Genomic DNA, 21195 nt, shown 5'->3' on the forward strand with positions numbered 1-21195 from the left:
CTCTATTTCGTATGTGGGATGCCTCCACAGCATTGCTGACGAGTGGTGTAGGTCTGCACCCAGGATCTGTGCCCGGGATCTGAACGTGGGCCGCCGAAGCAGAGTGGGCCAAACTTAATCACCACACCACAGGGCCAGCCCCTCTCCCGTCTTTCTATTCACTTCCAATCCTGTGGAGATACAGTCCCCAAAATGGAATCTCAGCAACTTCCTGGTTCTTTCCCTAGACAATCAAGAATTTTAAGCACTAAACATAAAATCGAAAGTGAAACCCTACGCGTAAACACTACCTTTCATCACCTATAAGTCATCTTCCCTTCTGCCTTTTTCTCTGAAATATGCACACAGCTTGCATCAAGGAACATTTTTCAGGAAAAACGTGGAATTGCTAAAAAGAAATCCTGTGCTATTCAAAGCGTGGCCTCAGTCTGGCATCCTCACCAGCCTGGGAATTTATTTGGATGCAAAATCTCAAGTCCATCCCAGATCTAGAGTAACAGAACTTCTAGAGGTGAGGATCAGGAATCTGTGTTTTCAAAAGCTCCCCAGGAAGATTCTTTTGCATATTAATATTGAGAAGAACTTCTAAGATTTAGATGATGGAGATTCCAATTAACTTCACTTTAACTCTTAAAGAAAAAAGAAAGAAAAAAAGAAAGAGGTGACAGAGAATCGCAAAGGCTAATGATTAGTGGTCTGCTAGTAAATGTTTAAGAAATAGGACTCTGGGGGGAAACGCCCTAATTCATAGCATTTTACAGCTTCTGATCTACCCCTCTGGTGTCAGTGAGCTTGGAGTTAGGAAGAGATGCACAGTGCCAGTGGCTTTCGAAAGCTGGTACAAGGCAGCGGCACAGTACTGCAGAAGGCTCCTGCTGCAGGTGATCACTCTCAGTTATTCGTCTAATTCATTCGACCTTCGTGAGTCGAATGAACAGCTTGAAAGACTGAATAATGTTGTCTCGTTAGTGTATGCAAGATGGAGGACAGCAAGGGCAAACGTACCCCACAAATCTCAGAGAATGATTGGTATTACAGCTCTCATCAATTGTCAAAAGCATATGAAATCAGAAGTTGTAAAATATGAGCCCCATTTCTGTTTGTTCTGTGATAGTGCAGGTTTTTCATTATATTAAAAAATCAAAACCAAGTAATCCCATGAACACTTTTAAATATCTCACTGGTGATACAGCTTCAACCGTGCCACTTGCCCAGCTGATGTCTTAACCTGTTAAATGGAAGCGAAAACGTCTCATGAAACTTCTTATTTAAGAAGATAATGAAGGGCCCGCTTGAAGAGACCTCCCACTTGCACTTCCAAACGATATTACTGCCTCCGACATATCAGTGCTGCTAGGCCTGACGCAAGAGAAAAGTTTCTTCTCCAATTCAGATAACTGTATACTTTTTCATTTACAAACTGATAATGCTAAATGTGTTCTCTATTTCTAACTTGCACGATGACTTCTTTGGCAACATAAGGTACAGAGCACGGCTTAGGACACACACACACACACACACACACGTACATCACCATCACCATCAGCATCACCATCACCATCATCATCATCATGACCTTCACCACTTTCTGGACCTCCAACAAATTTTTTAACTCTCCAAGACTCAGTTTTCTCCTTCATAAAACAAGATTATAAGAGCATCTACCTCAGAATTATCGCAGGATTTAAAAATATAATGCAAGCAAAATGCTTTGTAGTACAGAATAGCCATTAGCATTCAAGGTAGTAGTTGGTACTTATGGCTAAGTTCTGTTTTTCTCAACTTCTCTCTGTGCCAAACATGGTGCAGCTCAAACCAACTTTTCTTTTTAATCACAGCATCATCAGATGATATTTGAAAATGGATAAATTTCAGCCTGTTCAACGCCTTTACTAACTAATGCAAACAAAATGAATGCAAAGATAAATACAAATTGTATCTAACACTGAAGAAAAAGAGCAAGTTATACACTGCTGTTCAAGAAGCAAATAAAACCACAGTAAACAATGAATCCCAAATCCTGGGATCTAAGTGAAATCAAAGCCAATCTCAGTGTGAACTAATCCACCCTATGCTCATTCTATAGCTCTTTATAACGCCATGACTCTCGCTTTGCTTCATATACATAAAACAAAGTTAAAGCAGGACAAAGGAACCTACCCACTAAATTCTCTTTATCCTGCTTCTCAGGAGAGGACGCCCCAGGATCCATCTCATTCTTAAGAAGCTTTTATACTTGGCCAATTTTCATGGATTTGGAGCCAGGCCTGGGCTCCAGACAGCACCCCAGACGTGCTTGGGAGAGGGTAAGAGGAGAAAGACTGAGAGAGTGAGAGAACTTCCTCTTCTTTCATGAGCACCCAAAGGAGTAGTTACCCTGGTGAAGGAAGCCTGTTAACATAAACAAAAGGATGTCTTTCATGAGTTCAGACTGCCTGTGTTCATATAGAAAGTTCAGAAGAATATGATCTTCTGATGGTGTTGCTTCCCATAAAATATCACTACGTAATTTTCTAAATAAATTATATTTTATAAAACACTTCTATGCAACTTGTACAATTTATTCACCACATTGAACTGTCTGATACACAAGGTAAGCATATTCATCCTTATGTTTCAGATGAGAAAATTTAATCTGATTCATTCTACATAATACACTACACACTACAATACACACAACAAAAAGTGAGTGATCTTTCGAAACTCAAATCTGATCATGTCACCATCCTGCTTAAAATAATCCAAAAACTGTCAATTGTTAGTTTGGAAAAGACTAAAATCCTAAGACTCTTCTAGTCTGTCCCTCCCTCCCTTTCCAGCCTCACTCACATGACACTCCCCTCACTCACTTACCAACAACCCCATTGGCCTTCTATCAATCCCACTAAAGTTATGTGTGTCCTTTATGCCACAGGGCCTTTGCACATGTGACCATATGCATAATTATTTGGTTAATGTTTGTTTCTTTCTCTAGACTAGGGGTTGGCTAACTACAGCCTGCTAGTCAAATTTAGTCTACCACCTACTTTTGTAAATATAATGTTTTTTTTTTTTTTTAAGATTTTATTGATTTATTTTTTCCTGCCAAAGCCCCAGTAGATAGTTGTATGTCATAGCTGCACATCCTTCTAGTTGCTGTATATGGGACTTGGCCTCAGGATGGACGGAGAAGTGGTGCCTCGGTGCGCGCCTGGGATCCGAACCCGGGCCACCAGCATTGGAGCGCGCGCACTTAACCGCTAAGCCGCGGGGCCGGCCCTGTAAATAAAATGTTATTGGAACACAGCCACATTCACATTCTATATTATTTATGGCCACTTTTGCACCACTTTTGCACACTTGAGTAGTTGCTATAGAGACTGTGTAGCCTGCAAAGCCTAAAATATTTACTATGGATCCCTCTGCGGAAACGTTTGCTGACCCCTGCCCTATGTCGTAACTTCCAAGAGGGGAGTGACTAGGTCTGTGATTTTTCCTGTGGCACCTGCAGCATTTAGAACAACGCAGGCACATAGCTGACGCCTACCAGATACTTGTTAAAAAGTAACAATGTCACTTGTTAACTAAGTAATTTGTCAAAGACAACAGCTCACAAATGGCAAGGCTCTTTCTCAAATCCAGATCCCCAGGCTGCATCCCAGGAGTCCTTTCATCATGCAACTTGGAATCGAGGACAATTTTGCACTTATTCCAATACTGAAGCACTAACTTTCTAATTTTCTGATGCTCATGTTTCTCATTTCAATGTTCCAAATAATATTTTGTTTTCCTTCCTGTGAAAACAAAATAATACCAAACAAACTCTGATCTTTCCCAGGTCATCTTGTCTTTTCTAGTCTTTCTTCTCCAATCAGCCAGTTATTTTCTTCTTAGCAACTTCATCTTACAAGACCTCCCAGATTGTGGGTTACTTTTGCCAACTACTTGATAATCTTGGTTGCCTTCTCCACAAACTCGAATTACAGTAATAACCAGGGCTGTCATCCACAGTTGGTAATGATAAGAATTAATGCAGACTGTTAGAACTTTGGGAAAGGAGGCTGGGACCAGAAATACAGATTAAAACACACACACAGTAAGTGACTGTCTGCTGTAGAATCCTTGCCTCTGCACTGTTGTCATACGTCCTGGGTTAACAGCTTGATGTGGAAATGACGCCAGAGGCATAGTGGGTAAGAAGGCAGGCTCTGGGCTCATTCTGCCTGGGTATAAGGAAATCCTAGCTCTATCATGAACTGGCTGTGTGACACTGGGTAACTTACTTAACCTTCATGTTTCATTTTTTTCATCTGTAAAATGGGCATCATAATGATCTCCACCAGAGTTGGCTATGTGAGAATTATATGAAATATTATATGGAAAATACTCAAAGTAATGACCAGCATTAATAAATGGTAACTATTATTACCATGAAGGAGAGCTGAGCTGTGTTTCTTAGGACTCAACTATCTTCTTTCTAAAATGAGAGTGTTGTGTTAATTTTCATAATATCTCCCTTTTCCCCTTCTTTCAAACAAATGGAAGATTGATTAGTGATTGATTGAAAACATTCATTACCTCTCTTCTCTCCTTTGTCTAATGCTACTCCAGTTTGTTTAAAATCTGAAGATTTGAGGTCTGTTCCTGGTCCCATACTGTCAATCCATAGATTCCATTCTGTTTCTTCCTGGTCTCTACTTGACCCATGTCATCATCACTTTGGGACTAACCTCTCATGGAAAAAGCAACAGGAAAACTTCCTGTTTCCCTCATTTCTTGCGACTAGGCCATAGACCATCTTTGCCTGGAACAGGAAGCCCACTTCCCTCTGAATTGGATGACCCTCCAGAGTCATGCAGCAAAGTGTTTTGGAAGTACTAGTTTAGCTAATTTCTAAATACAGTTCCGCTTAATATTGGCCAAATACCACTTATGGGAGCACCACCAGTCACGGAGGTGCAAGTGTTACCGAACCAAGTGGGCTCGCCTCCTGGTGAGTTAAATGACTCTACACCAGTGGAAGTTGTCTCACAAAGTACAGTGTGTTTGCAGCAAATAGGAGACCATGAGGAATCATTTCCAAAGTCATGGTGTCCCCGAACAAAGGGAAGCAGGAACTTTTATTTTGGTTGGGGAATGAATATTCAAAAGGCAGAGGCAAGTATTAGCTTGCACAGGCTCAGCTTGAGAACATGCTTCCACATAATGAGGCCTAAGCTCCTCCTGGAGAGATCTTTGCATTGAAAATCAGGCAAAGGTCATGGGCATAGCTCTTGTGGTGAGGCTTGGTCAGTTTCAGGATGGCTGGTGGTTACATCTCCTTAACACACAAAAGGAAAAGAAACAACTTGCAAAAACAGTTAATTGCTTCCAAACCCACCTTTGAGTTTCTGGAGGCACCTAGTTGGGGCCACAAGGTTCAAAACAACAGTAACAATAATTGTTCCCTGGTGGCAGCTGGAAAGAGCCTCCAGAGCATTTGTAACAAATACATCCCCTTGGAAGATGACTAATCAACTGTTTTTCTTCTTCCTGCAAAATGTTCCAAATAGCTCAGCCTAGAAAGCAAGAGTGATTTCAACACTCAAGGAACACCTATGACAAGCTGACAAGCCGAGCTCCTAACCAGGGGGGCCTCAGGAAACAAATGAAACACGAGCCCATTTTCAATATTTCCTCCTCCTTTGTCTAAAATATAAACCATCAGGATCAAATGATGAATTCTCATCATCTGTGGGCCACATTTATGGAATTTTCTCCCCTCCACCATTAGGGGAGTGAGGATGGGGGAATAAAGCAGATGGAGAATTGCTGGAATGCACTCCCAATGAAGATTTTTCTGTGTTTCTACACTTTCATTCTATCAATTCCGGAAATAGGGAAAGTCTTGAAGTGAGGACAGCTATGTTTTTATTTTTTTTTATTATTTTGTTTGTTTGTTTATTGCAGTAACATTGGTTTATAACATTGTATAAATTTCAGGTGTACATCATTATACTTCTACTTCTGCACAGACCACACCATGTTCACCACCTAAATACTAATTACAACCCATCACCACACACGTGCCAAATCATCCCCCTCCCCATCCTCCCTCCCCCCAGCCCCCCGCAACCACCAATCCAATCTCTGTCTCCATGTGTCTGTCTATTGTTGTTATTATCTACTACCTAATGAAGGAAATCATACGGTATTTGACCTTCTCCCTCTGACTTCTATCACTTTGCATTATACCCTCAATGTCCATCCATGTTGTCACAAATGACTGGATTTGATCGTTTCTTATGGCTGAGTAGTATTCCATTGTGTATATATACCACATCTTCTTTATCCATTCGTCGCTCGATGGGCACTTAGGTTGCTTCCGAGTGTTGGCTATTGTGAATAACGCTGCAGTGAACACAGGGGTGCATGTATCTTTACGCATTGGAGTTTTCAAGTCCTTTGGATAAATACCCAGCAGTGGAATAGCTGGATCATATGGTAGTTCTATCCTTGATTTTTTGAGGAATCTCCATACTGTTTTCCATAATGGCTGCACCAGTTTGCACTCCCACCAGCAGTGTATGAGAGTTCCCTTCTCTCCACATCCTCTCCAACACATGTTGTTTGCTGTCTTGTTAATTATAGCCATTCTGACGGGCGTGAGGTGATATCTCATTGTAGTTTTGATTTGCACTTCCCTGATAGTTAATGATTTTGAACATCTTTTCACGTGTCTGTTGGCTATCTGTATATCTTCTTTGGAGAAATGTCTGTTCAGGTCTTTTGCCCATTTTTCAATTGAGTTGGTAGTTTTTTTGTTGTTGAGATGCATGAGTTCTTTATATATTTTGGAGGTTAAGCCCTTATCAGATGTATGGTTTGCAAATATCTTCTCCCAATTGTTAAGTTGTCTTTTCGTTTTGTTGATGGTTTCCTTTGCTGTGCAGAAGCTTTTTAGTTTGATGTAGTCCCATTTGTTTATTTTTTCTATTGTTTCTCTTGCCTGGTCAGACATGGTGCTTGAAAATATGTTGCTAAGACCGATGTCGAAGAGCGTACTGCCTATGTTTTCTTCCAGAAGTTTCATAGTTTCAGGTCTTACATTCAAGTCTTTAATCCATTTGGAGTTAATTTTTGTGTATGGTGTAAGGTAAGGGTCTACTTTCATTTTTTTGCCTGTGGCTGTCCAGTTTTCCCAACACCATTTGTTGAAGAGACTTTCTTTTCTCCATTGTATGTTCTTGGCTCCTTTGTCAAAGATTAGCTGTCCATAGATGTTTATTTCTGGGCTTTCGATTCTATTCCATTGATCTGTGTGTCTGTTTTTGTGCCAGTACTATGCTGTTTTGGTTACTATAGCTTTGCAGTATATTTTGAAATCAGGGAGTGTGATACCTCCAGGTTTGTTCTTTTTTCTCAGGATTCCTTTGCCTATTCGGGGTCTTTTGTTGTTCCATATAAAGTTTAGGATTCTTTGTTCTATTTCTGTGAAAAATGTTGTTGGAACTTTGATAGGGATTGCATTGAATCTATAGATTGCTTTAGGAAGTATGGACATCTTAACTATGTTAATTCTTCCAATCCAAGAGCACAGAATATCTTTCCATTTCTTTGTGTCTTCTTCGATTTCTTTCAGCAATGTTTTATAGTTTTCCATGTACAGCTCTTTCACCTCTTTGGTTAAGTTTATTCCTAGGTATTTTATTCTTTTTGTTGCAATTGTAAATGGGATGGTATTCTTAATTTCTCTTTCTGCTGCTTCGTTGTTAGTGTACAGAAATGCAACTGATTTTTGTATGTTGATTTTGTATCCTGCAACTTTACCATATTCTTTTATTACTTCTAAAAGTTTTCTGGTGGATTCTTTAGGGTTTTCTATATATAAAATCATGTTATCTGCAAATAGTGACAGTTTCACTTCTTCCTTTCCAATTTGGATCCCTTTTATTTCTTTTTCTTGCCTGATTGCTCTGGCTAGGACTTCCAGTACTATGTTAAATAGGAGCGGTGACAGTGGGCATCCTTGTCTGGTTCCTGTTCTTAGAGGGATAGCTTTAAGTTTTTCAGCTTTGAGGATGATATTAGCTGTGGGTTTCTCATTATTATTCTCATTATTCTCTTTATTATGTTGAGGTACTTTCCTTCTATCCCCATTTTATTCAGAGTTTTTATCATAAATGGATGCTGTATCTTGTCAAATGCTTTCTCTGCATCTATTGAGATGATCATGTGATTTTTACTCTTCATTTTATTAATGTGGTGTATCACGTTGATTGATTTGCGAATGTTGAACCATCCCTGCATACCTGGAATAAATCCCACTTGATCATGGTGTATAATCTTTTTAAAATATTGTTGTATGCGATTTGCTAGTATTTTGTTGAGGATTTTTGCATCAAGGTTCATCAGTGATATTGGCCTGTAATTTTCTTCTTTTGTGTTGTCTTTGTCTGGTTTTGGTATCAGGGTAATGTCGGCTTCGTAGAATGAGTTAGGGAGCTTCCCCCCCTCCTCAATTTTTTGGAAGAGTTTGAGAAGGATAGGTATTAAGTCTTTTTTGAATGTTTGGTAGAATTCACCAGTGAAGTCATCTGGCCCTGGACTATTATTTTTGGGGAGGTTTTTGATTACTGTTTCGATCTCCTTGCTGGTAATTGGTCTATTCAAATTCTCTATTTCTTCTTGATCCAGTTTTGGAAGGTTGTATGAGTCTAAGAATTTATCCATTTCTTCCAGATTGTCGAATTTGTTGGCATATAGCTTTTCACAGTAGTCTCTTATAATCTTTTGTATTTCTGAGGTGTCTGTTGTAATCTCTCCTCTTTCATTTCTGATTTTACTTATTTGTGCCTTCTCTCTTTTTTTCTTGGTGAGTCTAGCTAAAGGTTTGTCAATTTTGTTGATCTTTTCAAAGAACCAACTCTTGGTTTTATTAATTTTTTCTATTGTTTTTTTTTTTGCCTCTATTTCATTTATTTCTGCTCTGATATTTATTATTTCCCTTCTTCTACTGATTTTGGCTTTGTTTGTTCTTCTTTTTCCAGTTCCATTAGGTGCATTGTTAGATTGTTTATTTGAGATTTTTCTTGTTTGTTGAGATAGGCCTGTATTGCTATAAACTTCTTTCTTAGAACCGCTTTTGCTGTATCCCATAAATTCTGGCATGTCGTATTTTCATTTTCATTTGTCTCCAGGTATTTTTTGATTTCTTCTTTGATTTCTTCGTTGATCCAGTCATTGTTCAGTAGCATTTTGTTTAATCTCCATGTATTCGTGGCTTTTCTGATTTTCTTCCTATCGTTGATTTCTAGTTTCATACCGTTGTGGTCAGAAAATATGCTTGGTATTATTTCAATCTTCTTAAATTTATGGATTCTTGTTTTGTGGCCTAATACGTGATCAATCCTGGAGAATGTTCCATGTGCATTTGAGAAGAATGTGTATTCTTCAGTTTTTGGACGGAGTGCTCTGTATATATCTACTAGGTCCCTCTGTTCGGGTGTCATTTAAGGCCAATGTTTCCTTATTGATCTTCTGTTTGGATGATCTATCCGTTGGTGTAAGTGGAGTGTTAAAGTCCCCTACTATTATTTTGTTACTGTCTATTTCTGTTTTTATGTCTGTTAATAATTGCTTTATATATTTAGGTGCACCTGCATTGAGTGCGTAGATATTTACAAGTGTTATATCCTCTTGTTGGATTGTTCCCTTGATCGTTATGTAATGCCCCTCTTTGTCTCTTTTTACAGCGTTTGTTTTTTTTTTTTAATATTTTATTTATTTATTTTTTCCCCCCAAAGCCCCAGTAGATAGCTGTACGTCATAGCTGCACATCCTTCTAGTTGCTGTATGTGGGACGCGGCCTCAGCATGGCCGGAGAAGCGGTGCGTCGGTGCGCGCCTGGGATCCGAACCTGGGCCGCCAGCAGCGGAGCGCGTGCACTTAACCGCTAAGCCACGGGGCCGGCCCTACAGCGTTTGTTTTAAAGTCTATTTTGTCTGATCTGAGTACTGCTACCCCAGCTTTCTTTTCATTGCCATTTGCATGGAGTATCTTTTTCCATCCCTTCACTTTCAGTTTGTGAGTGTCTTTAGGTCTGAAGTGTGTCTCTTTTATGCAGCATATATATGGGTCTTGTTGTTTTATCCAATCAGCCACCCTAGGCCTTTTAATTGGAGCATTTAGTCCATTGACGTTAAAGTAGCTATTGATAAGTATGTACTTACTGCCATTTTTTAACTTTTTTTTTTTCTCAGTGTTTTAGTAGTCTTTCTCTGTTCCTTTCTTCTTCTATACAGAATTGATGGTCTCTTTAATTTGACCTCTGTCTGAAAGCTCTATTCTTTAACTCCCCTTCTCCCTCCTTTTATGTTTTTGATATCATATCTAACCTCTTTTTTGTGCATTTGTATCCATTACCCTCTTATCATGGAAATAGATAATTTTTCCTATTTGTGGTCTTCTCTTTTCCCCTTAAATCAGTCCCTTTAACATTTCTTGTAGCACTGGTTTCTTGGTGACAAACTCCTTTAATTTTTGCTTGTCCGGGAAATTTTTGATCTCTCCTTTCATTTTGAATGATAACCTTGCCGGCTAGAGTATGCTCGGCTGTAAGGTTTTTCCTTTTAGCACTTTAAATTGATATGCCACTCTCTTCTAGCCTGTAAGGTTTCTGCTGAGAAGTCAGCTGATAGCCTTATGGGGTTTCTTTTGTATGTAACTTGACGTTCTCTTGTGGCTTTTAGGATTCTCTCTTTATCTTTAATTCCGGACATTTTGATTATGATGTGTCTTGGTGTGGGCCTCTTTGGGTTTATCTTGTTTGGGGCTCTCTGTGCTTCCTGCACCTGGATGTCTGTTTCCTTCCTTAGGTTACGAAAGTTTTCATCTATTATTTCCTGAAATAGATTCTCTGTCCCTTTGTCTCGCTCTTCTCCTTCTGGGACACCTATAACACGGATGTTAGTGCGCTTGATGTTGTCCCTGAGGTCCCTTAGACTGTCCTCACTCTTTTTAATTCTTTTCTCTTTTACCTGTTCAGCTTGGGTAATTTCTTCTAGTCTTGCGTCCAGCTCACAGATCCATTCTTCTGTATCCTCTACTCTGCTTTTGAGTCCCTCTAGTGAATTTTTCATTTCCAGCATTGTATTCTTCATTTCTGATGGTTCTTTTTTATATCTTCCATTTCTTTGTTGACATTCTCACTGAGTTCATCTATTCTTCTCCCCAGATCAGTGAGCATCCTTAACACTCTTAGTTTGAACTCTCTGTCGGGTAGGTTGCTCATTTCTGTTTCACTTAGTTCCTTTTCTGGGGTTTTGTCCTGTTCTCTTACTTGGAATGTATTCCTTTGCCTCCTCATTTTGCCTCTTTCCCTGTGCTTGTGTCTACGTATTAGGTAGGTCAGCTACGTCTCCTGCTCTTGGATAGATGACCTTATGTAAGTGATGGCTTAGGAGGCCTGCAGTGTGCTTCCCTTAGTTCTCAATGTTCCAGGGGTGACCCCTATGTGGGCTACGTGTGTCCTTCTGTTGTGGCCTATTTGCTCTCCCTGTGGGTGCCCAGGGAGGCCAAGTTATGCTCCTGGCCAGCTGCTGTAATGCTCAGCTGCTTGTAGTTGTTGTGGGCCCTTCAGTCTCTTTATCAGGTGTGGGGAGCCCAGCACAGTTGGCTGCAAGTTCTAATAGCACATTTGTGTTGCAGTATTTCTTTTAAGTGAGTAGGCCCCCAGCGTGGCAGGTTGTTAGGCTCAGGGCCTTACAATTGCTATAAGCCTCCAGCCTTTGGGTCTCTTGTCAGGTGTCTGAGGATTGCAGCTGGATGGGGCTGGCCTCAGGCACGGGAGCACCCAATTGTTTCAGGCTTTGGAAGGTGGGGAAAACCCCCTATGTGGGTCTTTGAGAAGCACAAGCAGCTGACAAGCCCCGCTGCCCACAGGTCCACACACAGTCAACACAGTCCTGCCCCGTGTGCGTGCCCCGACCTCCTGAAGCAGACCCAGTCTCTCCACGGCGGGAGCCCTAAACACTCCACCACTGCCCCACACTCTCCACCCGCTCCTTGTGCTCACCCTGCCCCTCTGAAGCGGGCTCAGTTGCCAGGCTGCAGAGAATCCAGTCACTAATCTATGCAGGCCCACAAGTTGCCTGAGGGCTTCTTATTGGGTGGGGCCAGTCTCTAGGGTGGGCTGCCGGCCCTGGCTGAGCTGGATTAAATGGGTGCTCTAGCAGGTGGGGCAGACCCTGGGCTAGCAGGCCTCAGGGAAAACTCCAATGGCATCTGTGTCAGCATGCCCACACCAGGCCACAACAACGGCCGCTGCCAACGTCCCAGTCCCTGGAGAGGTCCCACCTCTCACCGAGATGCACTCAGGGCCTATTAGGTGAGTCTCTTTTCACCAAAGCACTATGCACTTTTCTTTCTGGTGATTTTAGGATGCTTTCTGAAATGGGTGAGTTTGCGTGGGGGCCCTTTAAGAGCCGGTTTTAATGTCTTTGTGAACCAGCTTTTCTGGGGGTACTCCCCAATATTTTAGTAGCAGGCAAAGTCAGATATTATGCCACTCGTCTCGATTGTGGTGGGTCCCCAAAATGCCCACAGTGGGGGCGCACCCCGGCTCAGGGCCCCGCTCCTCCAGGGAGGGGTGCAGACCTGTGGGCTTCTCCCGGCGGCCGTGAGGTGCTGAGGCTTGTGAAGGTGGTGTTTTTCCTCTCCAGAAGGGAGTCTCTGCCTCTTCCACCTCAGTTAGGATTGTCCGTTGTTGCAGGAGTTCCTCTTATCCAGTTTTCAGTCCCGTCTCAGGGGTAACCTTTCCATGAGTAGTTGTAAACTGGCTGTGTCCACGGGAGGAGGCGAGTTCAGAGTCTGCCTACGCTGCCATCTTGACTTCCCCTTCACCAGGACAGCTATGTTTTTAAAAGCCCTGTCTCTATTCCCACTCTTGACGTATATACAAGATGTCCCTAAATATGTATATTTGATTTTCCCTGAATGTTCATCTTAGAGCACAAATGCTTCTTGAGATAATCCATTGTAGCCTTGGACCTTTCTCCTTTCCCAAGCTCCTGGTTTCAGAAACATTCTTCCGCCAGACGTCACCCATCATCACTTCTTGCTAAGATGCACACGTATGTTACAGGACATTTGCTACTCCCTTGGGAAAATGTTCCCTTTTCTTTAAATGGCTAAACTCTCTGATTTCATTAACTTTTCACCAATATCCATCATCCATCTATCTTATTCATTGTCGTTTATCTGATTCTTGAGTATCCACATCTTTAAAGAACAAATCCAGTCCATAGAGCTGTAAGGATATTTATAGTGATAACTTTCCAAACTGTACATCTGGCCTAGACCTCTTTCCAGAATAATATATATATATTTTTTTAATATTTATTTATTTAGTGTGTGTGTGTATGTGTGTGTGTGTGAGGAAGATCAGCCTTGAGCTAACATCTGTGCCAATCCTCCTCTTTTTGCTGAGGAAGATTGGCCCTGAGCTAACACCTGTGCCCATCTTTCTCAACTTTATATGGGACGCCGCCACAGCATGGCCTGACAAGCGGTGTGTCAGTGCATGCCCGGGATCCGAACCTGGGCTACAGCAGCGGAGCACGTGCACTTAGCTGCTATGCCATGGGGCTGGCCCCCAAAATAATATTTTTGTGTGTGTGTGAGGAAGATTAGCCCTGAGCTAACATCCGATGCCAATCCTCCTCTTTTTGCTGAGGAAGACTGGCCCTGGGCTAGCATCCATGCCCACCTTCCTCTACTTTATATGGGACTGTGCCACAGCATGGCTTGACAAGCGGTGCGTTGGTCCATGCCCAGGATCAGAACCTGCGAACCCCAGGTTGCCGCAGCAGAGCGCATGAACTTAACTGCTGTGCCACCCGGCCGGCCCCCAGAATGTTTTCAACTATCAGCTGACTAAACAGCTCTACCTGAATGCCCCTCCCTCCAATTTAATATTCTATCCATTAGAAAGCATTCTATTGAATAGACATTTTTATTATGGAAATTTTGATGATACACATGACATAATATATACAATGTATGTATGTATATGTATAATGTGTGCATATGTGTGTATTTATTGAGTAAAAGGAACAATGATGAACATACTACCCAACCTTCGAACTAGAACATGACCAACACCGATGAAGCTATTTGAGTATTCTTCCCCAAGTCTCATCTCCATCTCCCCATAACCACAATGCATAATTGTGTCGATTATTTTCTTTGCTTTTAAAAGTTTTTTAATCATACATGTATATATCTCTGAACAATATATTATTTAGCTTTATTTGCTTTTGACTTATGTAAAAATACTCATGTAGTCTCCTGGATTGCTTTTATGGCTCCATATTATGTTTTTAAGGTTCATCTACATTGCTGCATGAAGCTATTGTTTGTTCTTTTTCAGTCTACTTAACACATGATAGTGTAAATAGGCCACAGTTCACTTATTTGGAATATTTTCAAGTTTTTGTTATTACAAATAATGCTACCATGAATATTTTTGTACATGTCTCCTGGTACATATATATATGCAAGAATTTCTCTAGGCCCTAAAATCAAGGTATACACATCCAGAAATGGAATTGCTAGAATTATGTTCAACTTTACAAAACTGTCGTACACCATTTTGCAAAACTGTTTTCCAAAGTGGTTTGTTCTTATCAACTTAATCTTCTACTAGCAGTGTACAAGTTTTCCTCTTGTTACACATCATTGATACCACTTGATATTGTTAGCACTTTTGATACTTGACAACTTAGTGGGTGTAAAATAGTATTTCATCATAATCTGAATTTCTATTTCCCTGAATTTTAACGAGGCTGAACAATTTTCATATGGCTATTTACAACTCATGTTTTCTTCTCTGTGAATTGTACGTGTCTTTTGCTCTTTTTAAATTTTTTTGCCTTTTTCTTACTGATTTAGGGGTAGTCTTCGTATATACTTATATATACATGATATGTACAAATACTTTCTATATACTTATATACACTGATATGTAACAGTTACACGAGTGGCAGGTATATTCTCCTAGTGGTGGTTTATCTTACCTTTTTTATGATGCCTTTGATATAAATACATGAAGCTTTAATGTATTTAGTGTTTGATGTGCCTTGTTTAAAAATCCTTCCCTTTCTAAGGTCTTGAAGACACTCTCTTGTATCTTCTTGGAAAGCTTTCAGAGTTATTCTTTTGAATTAAGTCTTTAATTCACCTAGAGTTGCTTTTTGTGCATGGTGTAGTGTAGGGATTCATTTAAATTTTCTTCCATATAAATAACCAATTATCACAGCAGCTTATAATAGTCCAACACCTTAACTGATGTGTTATAAATTGTTTCCATATGAGTGGGTGTTCATGGGCTCTCCATAATGCTCCACTATCAGTTTGTTATCCCCAATTAATACTGCATTGTCTCAGTTTCTATGGCTGTATAATAAGTCTTGGTATTTGATAGTGCAGGTTATTTGTTCATTGTCTTCAGAAGTGTTTTGGCTATTCTTCGTCCTTTGCTCTTCCATATAAATTTTAGAATAAGCTTAGAAAACATTGAAAACTGTTGGGATTTTGATTGGAATTGCATTGAATTCAGAGATTGACTGGACATCCTCAAGTATCTGTTATTTGTAACCGTGACCATTGTGTGTCCTCCATTTAAACAGGTTTTCTTTAATGATTCTCATCAAGTTAAAAAAAAAATTTCTCCATAAAGTTGCTTATTTTTTTGTTGGATTTATTCCTAGGTAACATGTTACTGTTTTCTTCTTTTTTTAAAGACTTTTTTTTCTGTTGCTATTTCTATTTTTTCTAATAATTTTTCTATTGATGTCATAATAGTTTATAACATTGTGAGATTCCAGTTGTACATTATTATTTGTCAGTCACCACATAAATGTGCCCCTTCACCCCTTGTGCCCACCCTCCAACTCCCTTCTCCCAGTAACCACCAAACTGTTCTCTCTGTCTGTGTCTTAGTTTATATTCCACGTAGGGGTGAAGTCATACAGTGTATGTCTTTCTCCTTCTGGCTTATTTCACTTAACACAATACCCTGCAGGTCCATCCATGCTGTTGGCAAATGGGATGATTTTGAAAAACTTTATTGTTTTTTTAATTTTTAATTAAATTTTTTATTGTAGTAACATTGGTTTGTAACATTGTATACATTTCAGGCATACATCATTATACTTCTATTTCTGCATTGATTACATCACATTCACCACCCAAATACTAATTACAATCCATCACCACACACATGTGCCTAATCATCCCTTTCGCCCTCCTCCCTCCCCTCTCCCCCTCTGGTAACCACCAATCCAATCTCTGTCTCTCTTTCTTGTTTTTATCTTCTACTTATGAGTGAGATCATGTGGTATTTGACCTTCTCCGACTTATTTCACTTTGCATAATACCCTCAATGTCCATCCATGTTGTCACAAATGGCTGGATTTCATCGTTTCTTATGGCTGAGTAGTATTCCATTGTGTATATATACCACATCTTCTTTATCCATTCGTCCCTTGATGGGCACTTAGGTTGCTTCCAAGGACTTTATTTCTTTAGAGCAGTTTTACGTTCACAACAAAATTGAGAGGAAGGTACAGAGATTTCCATCTCTCCTGCCCCGACTCATGCACATCCTCCCCCATTATCAACATTGCCCACCAAGAGTGGTACATTTATTACAATTGATGAACCTACACTGATGCATTATAATCATTCAAAGTCAATAGGGTTCACTCTTGGTGTTGTACATTCTATGGGTTTGGACAAATGTATAACATCATGTATCCATCATTATACTATCATACAGAGTATTTTCACTGCCCTAAAAATCCTCTGCACTCTATTTACCTTTCCCTGCCCCTCCCCTCAACCCTGGCAACCACTGATTTTTTTCACTGTGTCCATATTTTTGCCTCTTCCAGTGTGTCATATACTTGGAATCACACAGGAAGCCTTTTAAGATTGGTTTCTTTCACTTAGTAATATGCATTTAAGGTCCCATAATGTCTTTTCATGGCTTGATATCTTATTTCTTTTTAGTGCCAAATAGTATTCCATTGTCTAGTATTTTCTTTTTTTGAATCGTTTTCTCCTGTTGCTCATATTTGAAAATGCAACTGACTTTTGAGTATATCTGTAAATCTGTAAAATGTATCTTGCTAAGCTTTATATCTTCCTTTCCAATCATTACACCTTTTACTTCTTTTTTGTACCTTACTGAACTAGCTAGGGATGTCAGGTACAACGCTGAATTACATTTTACTTGATCACTCTCTGATTCTAAAGGCATATTCCTCACACTTCATAATTAAGAATAATGTGTGCTATACTTTTATAGATTTCCTTTACCTGATAAAGTTTCCTTCTTTTCCTAGTTTGCTAAGTGTGTGTGTTTTAACCATTATGGTGACTGAATTTTACTTTTTTTATACAGAGACTGAGAAAATGGTTTTCCTCCATTTGTCCATGTGATGAACTACACTTTTAGATTTCTTAATGTTATTTTGTTCTTACACTCCTGATATAAACCCAACTTGATTATATCATTTTTTAAGAATAAATGCTCTATTCTTGTTGCTATTTTATTTATGATGTTTTACTATTATCTTGGGTAAGGTTGACTTGCGTTTGTTCTTTCTCATACTATTCTTGTCTGAGTTTTGGTATCATGGTTATACTGGTCCATAGGAATGAGCTGAGGAGTGTGTTCTCTTTCTATTCTCTAGGAAGAGTATGTTCAGGAGAACCAGCCTGGAAAGCTTTCTGAGCCTGCTGCTTCCTTTCCACTTACAAGGTTTGTCATACTAACACACAGGCAAGTATTGCTAACATCTTACTGTGCACTTCTCACTTCTTCCATTTTTCTGTGCCTTCTAGATGTTTTTTCTTATTCTTTTCCTTCTCTATCAATTAGGAGTTATAAACACTGATGACTTTTACCTTTCACCATGAAATTTTACCAGGCATAAATTAAATTTTAAATGTAAATTAAAAAGTCAGTATCATAATGCCCCTCCTGAGTACAAAGACCTTGGGGATACTTTAAAAATTTTTTTTTTAAAGAGTTGTCTTTTTATTTATTTATTTATTTTTTTGTGAGGAAGATCAGCCCTGAGCTACCATCCATGCCAATCCTCCTTTTTTTTTTTTTTTTTTTTTTTGCTGAGGAAGACCGGCCCCGAGCTAACATCCGTGCCCATCTCCCTCCACTTTATGTGGGATGCCACCACAGCATGGCCTGACAAGCGGTGTGTTGGTGCGCACCCGGGATCCGAACCCGGGGCCACCAGCAGCGGAGCCCGTGCACTTAACCGCTACGCCACAGGTCCAGCCCCCAAGGGGATACTTTAATTTTGATCATCCTTCCCAATTTACTTGCCAGTGTTTTCAAATATTTAATCTTTTAACTCATCCAAATTAGACACTGTTTACTAACATTGTATCACCTTTAAAAACAACAAAGGCTCATTAAGTTTGATTCGGAGTAAAGTCTTTTCTAAAATTCTGTGACACTAACTGTATTTTATAAATGCACACACTAAACTCATTTGGCAAATCACATGGTAAGGCTTAAAATAAGGTTAATCAATTATATAACAATGTTTGCAAATCCTGTGTAGACCACAGGCCTTTATGGAAAGGGAATGGAGAGGTACATTTCTATTCCCTTCTCATAATGAAAAATCTATCCTCTTCGTTTTTGGATTTCTGCAATAACCATCCAGTTTACTACTTCCAATCCAGCCTCCATGCTGCAGCCCAAGTGATTTTTGCAAAGTGCTCTCTGATAAATTTCCAAACTCTTGACCACAAAACAAATGCCCAACTCCTTAGCATGGCTTAGAGGGTCTTTTGTGATCATGTCTTTCCCTTGTTTTTTAGATTCACTTGAACTACAAACTTCATTCAAACTCCATCCAGTTATATGATTGTTTTACTATGCTACTCTGTCACACTTTGTGCCTTTATAAAGGATGTTAATTCTTGCCCATCCTTTAAGACTTTAATGTCACTGAGAAAACCTTTCTGGATTTCCTCAGGCAGTAAGGTACTCACCCACCCTCCTATGTATTTTCATAGCACTTGATAGTACAAGTAGCCTTGATATTGGTAGTAAATGCTTGGTTCAAATCTACACTTCCTCATGTGTGACTTACATCTTGGTTTCTCTATCTGGTTAATTAGGTTGCTAGTACTTATCTCACAGGGTTGTGAGATACATAAAACTAGTTCCCAGTAATTATATTGCAAGTGCTCCAAAATGTTCTCTTCGTTTTATATAAACCTTTAAGTGCCCAATATGTGCAAGATGTCAGGAATACATCTAAAAAACGAATAGGATACAGTTCCTTTGCTGTGATGATAAGGGGCTCATTGGACAGCAGACTAAACCTGTTAGCATCAATATAGAAAGATTACTCAATAACTTATCTGAATGAATGGACAACATATATAAGCAATACACAATAATCTTTAAAAAGTTTTATGAGTGTAGACTTAAAGAACAAATGACAACTTCTAATAACTGGTATCGATTAACTATGAGGTTACATTCTGTGTTTGAAGATAATTAAAGGCATAAATAGTCTGTTTCAGGTGTTGGTAATAATAGAACTTTCACATAAGACATTACTTAAAGGATGAGCAATCAGTAGTATATATTGAGTTACAACTAAATTCGGACAAAAATGTTCTATACCTCAAGCACATACAAAAAATTAAAAAGCCTATCCAAGTATTTAATAAAACACTTATAAAATATTTGTCATATCCATAAAGTTTATTTTAAAAAACTGTTAAAAACTAACCATACAGGAATATTTATTAATATACTTAAAAAGTTTGTCCCCCATGTTGAAGGAAGATACATTAGCAACATCTTCCAGACACCATCTTTATAAAAGTAAAACTTCTAGATGCTGAAATGTACTACAGTAGATTCTATAGTTTACACTTGGAATCACAGGATTGGAAATCATTCTCCCTACGCCCCCGTTCCCCCCAATGTGGCAGTTACTATACTTAAATTAATGACATTCAATCATGTTAAACTACCACAGATCCTTAGAGTACAGGCTGCATTATCTACTAACAGAGCAAGTCTTCTCTATTTGTTCTCACATAATTATTTTAGATAAGCATTTGACTTTAAGTACAAATAAAAATACTACATCCCATGATTGTAAACATTCACCAAGAGCTTCCAGAGTACAATGAGTAATAGAGGTGGCCCAAGAGTCAGTCAGATGTTCCTCACTCATTTGGATACTGCTGAGATTAAGAAAAAAGTTTTGAAGGCAAATTATCACAAGCCTTACTTGTATTTCTGTTAAGACAGTAGTTCTGGATATGTATTTTTAGTCGAAAACACCTGAAAGTCACTCTAAAGACTATATTAAGCACCATTTTCACTTACCTGAAATATATTGAGTTAAATTCAGCAGTATATGTATGATCATTAATGTCAGAAATGAAAGATAATGGTGGGTCTCCAGTTCCTGTCTGTGGATACACATGGAGTACAGAGTTCCCATGATGCAACAGGAACCACTCATGCACGCCAAGGGCCACACGCAACCCGTAAGTCAGAGGCACAACTATTACTTCCGTCAGTGGATGCTGTACGAGCAGATTTAAGGCTGTATTCGGCTATAAAGAGTTCAACCTCCTCTTTAGTATTCTTCCTACATAGATTACAGACACGACTCAAAATTTCATTGGGTGAGAGGTGAAAAGTCCCCAAATAGTTTTTTAATACTATTCCCCATATAATGTATTGTCAGTATATTTACATAGGGGAGTGTTCTTATTTAAAACCATTTAAAAAAATGCAACCATGTTTTTTAAACTCTTATCCCCGTTTTCCTAGGATCACCCTCATTCTCATTTTCTGACTTCTGGTCAACTTCACATTTGTCAGACCGTTCACTGCAGTCCTTAGGCAATTGTGATGTTGCTCCAAAAGAGAATACAAATTAAAATATATTCACTGCCACCCACTTTGGGACAGGCCTGTTTGCAAAGAAAATGGTGTTCCTGGTGTTGAAGGATAACTAGGAAATCCATCCGGCTGAGCTGGATAGCTGTCCAGAGCCGAAGTTGAGTGAACCTGATAGAAAGAAGAATGTGCAGTTTAGCAGAATGCCAGATTCAATCAGGTCTGTACTTGCTTTGGCCTGTGCCACGCTACAGATATTCAGAATA

At 39.4% G+C, this 21195-nt stretch overlaps 2 protein-coding genes across 1 annotated transcript in view; one reads left to right on the plus strand and one right to left on the minus strand.

The window, feature by feature from the left end:
- Positions 1 to 21195, plus strand: part of LOC131409894 (phosphatidylinositol 3,4,5-trisphosphate 3-phosphatase TPTE2-like) — a 233745-nt gene that overhangs the window by 27029 nt on the left and 185521 nt on the right.
- The window catches only part of LOC131409889 (proline and serine-rich protein 1-like), a 28135-nt gene continuing 26619 nt past the window's right edge, over positions 19680 to 21195 (minus strand). The window contains exon 13 of the mRNA XM_058547639.1: positions 19680 to 21100. Coding sequence (XP_058403622.1) covers positions 20978 to 21100 — 123 coding nt within the window. The 3' untranslated portion in view covers positions 19680 to 20977. The remainder of the gene's footprint in view (positions 21101 to 21195) is intronic.

Source organism: Diceros bicornis, chromosome 9 (genome assembly GCF_020826845.1).
Source record: "Diceros bicornis minor isolate mBicDic1 chromosome 9, mDicBic1.mat.cur, whole genome shotgun sequence".
NCBI classification, from domain to species: Eukaryota; Metazoa; Chordata; class Mammalia; order Perissodactyla; family Rhinocerotidae; genus Diceros; species Diceros bicornis.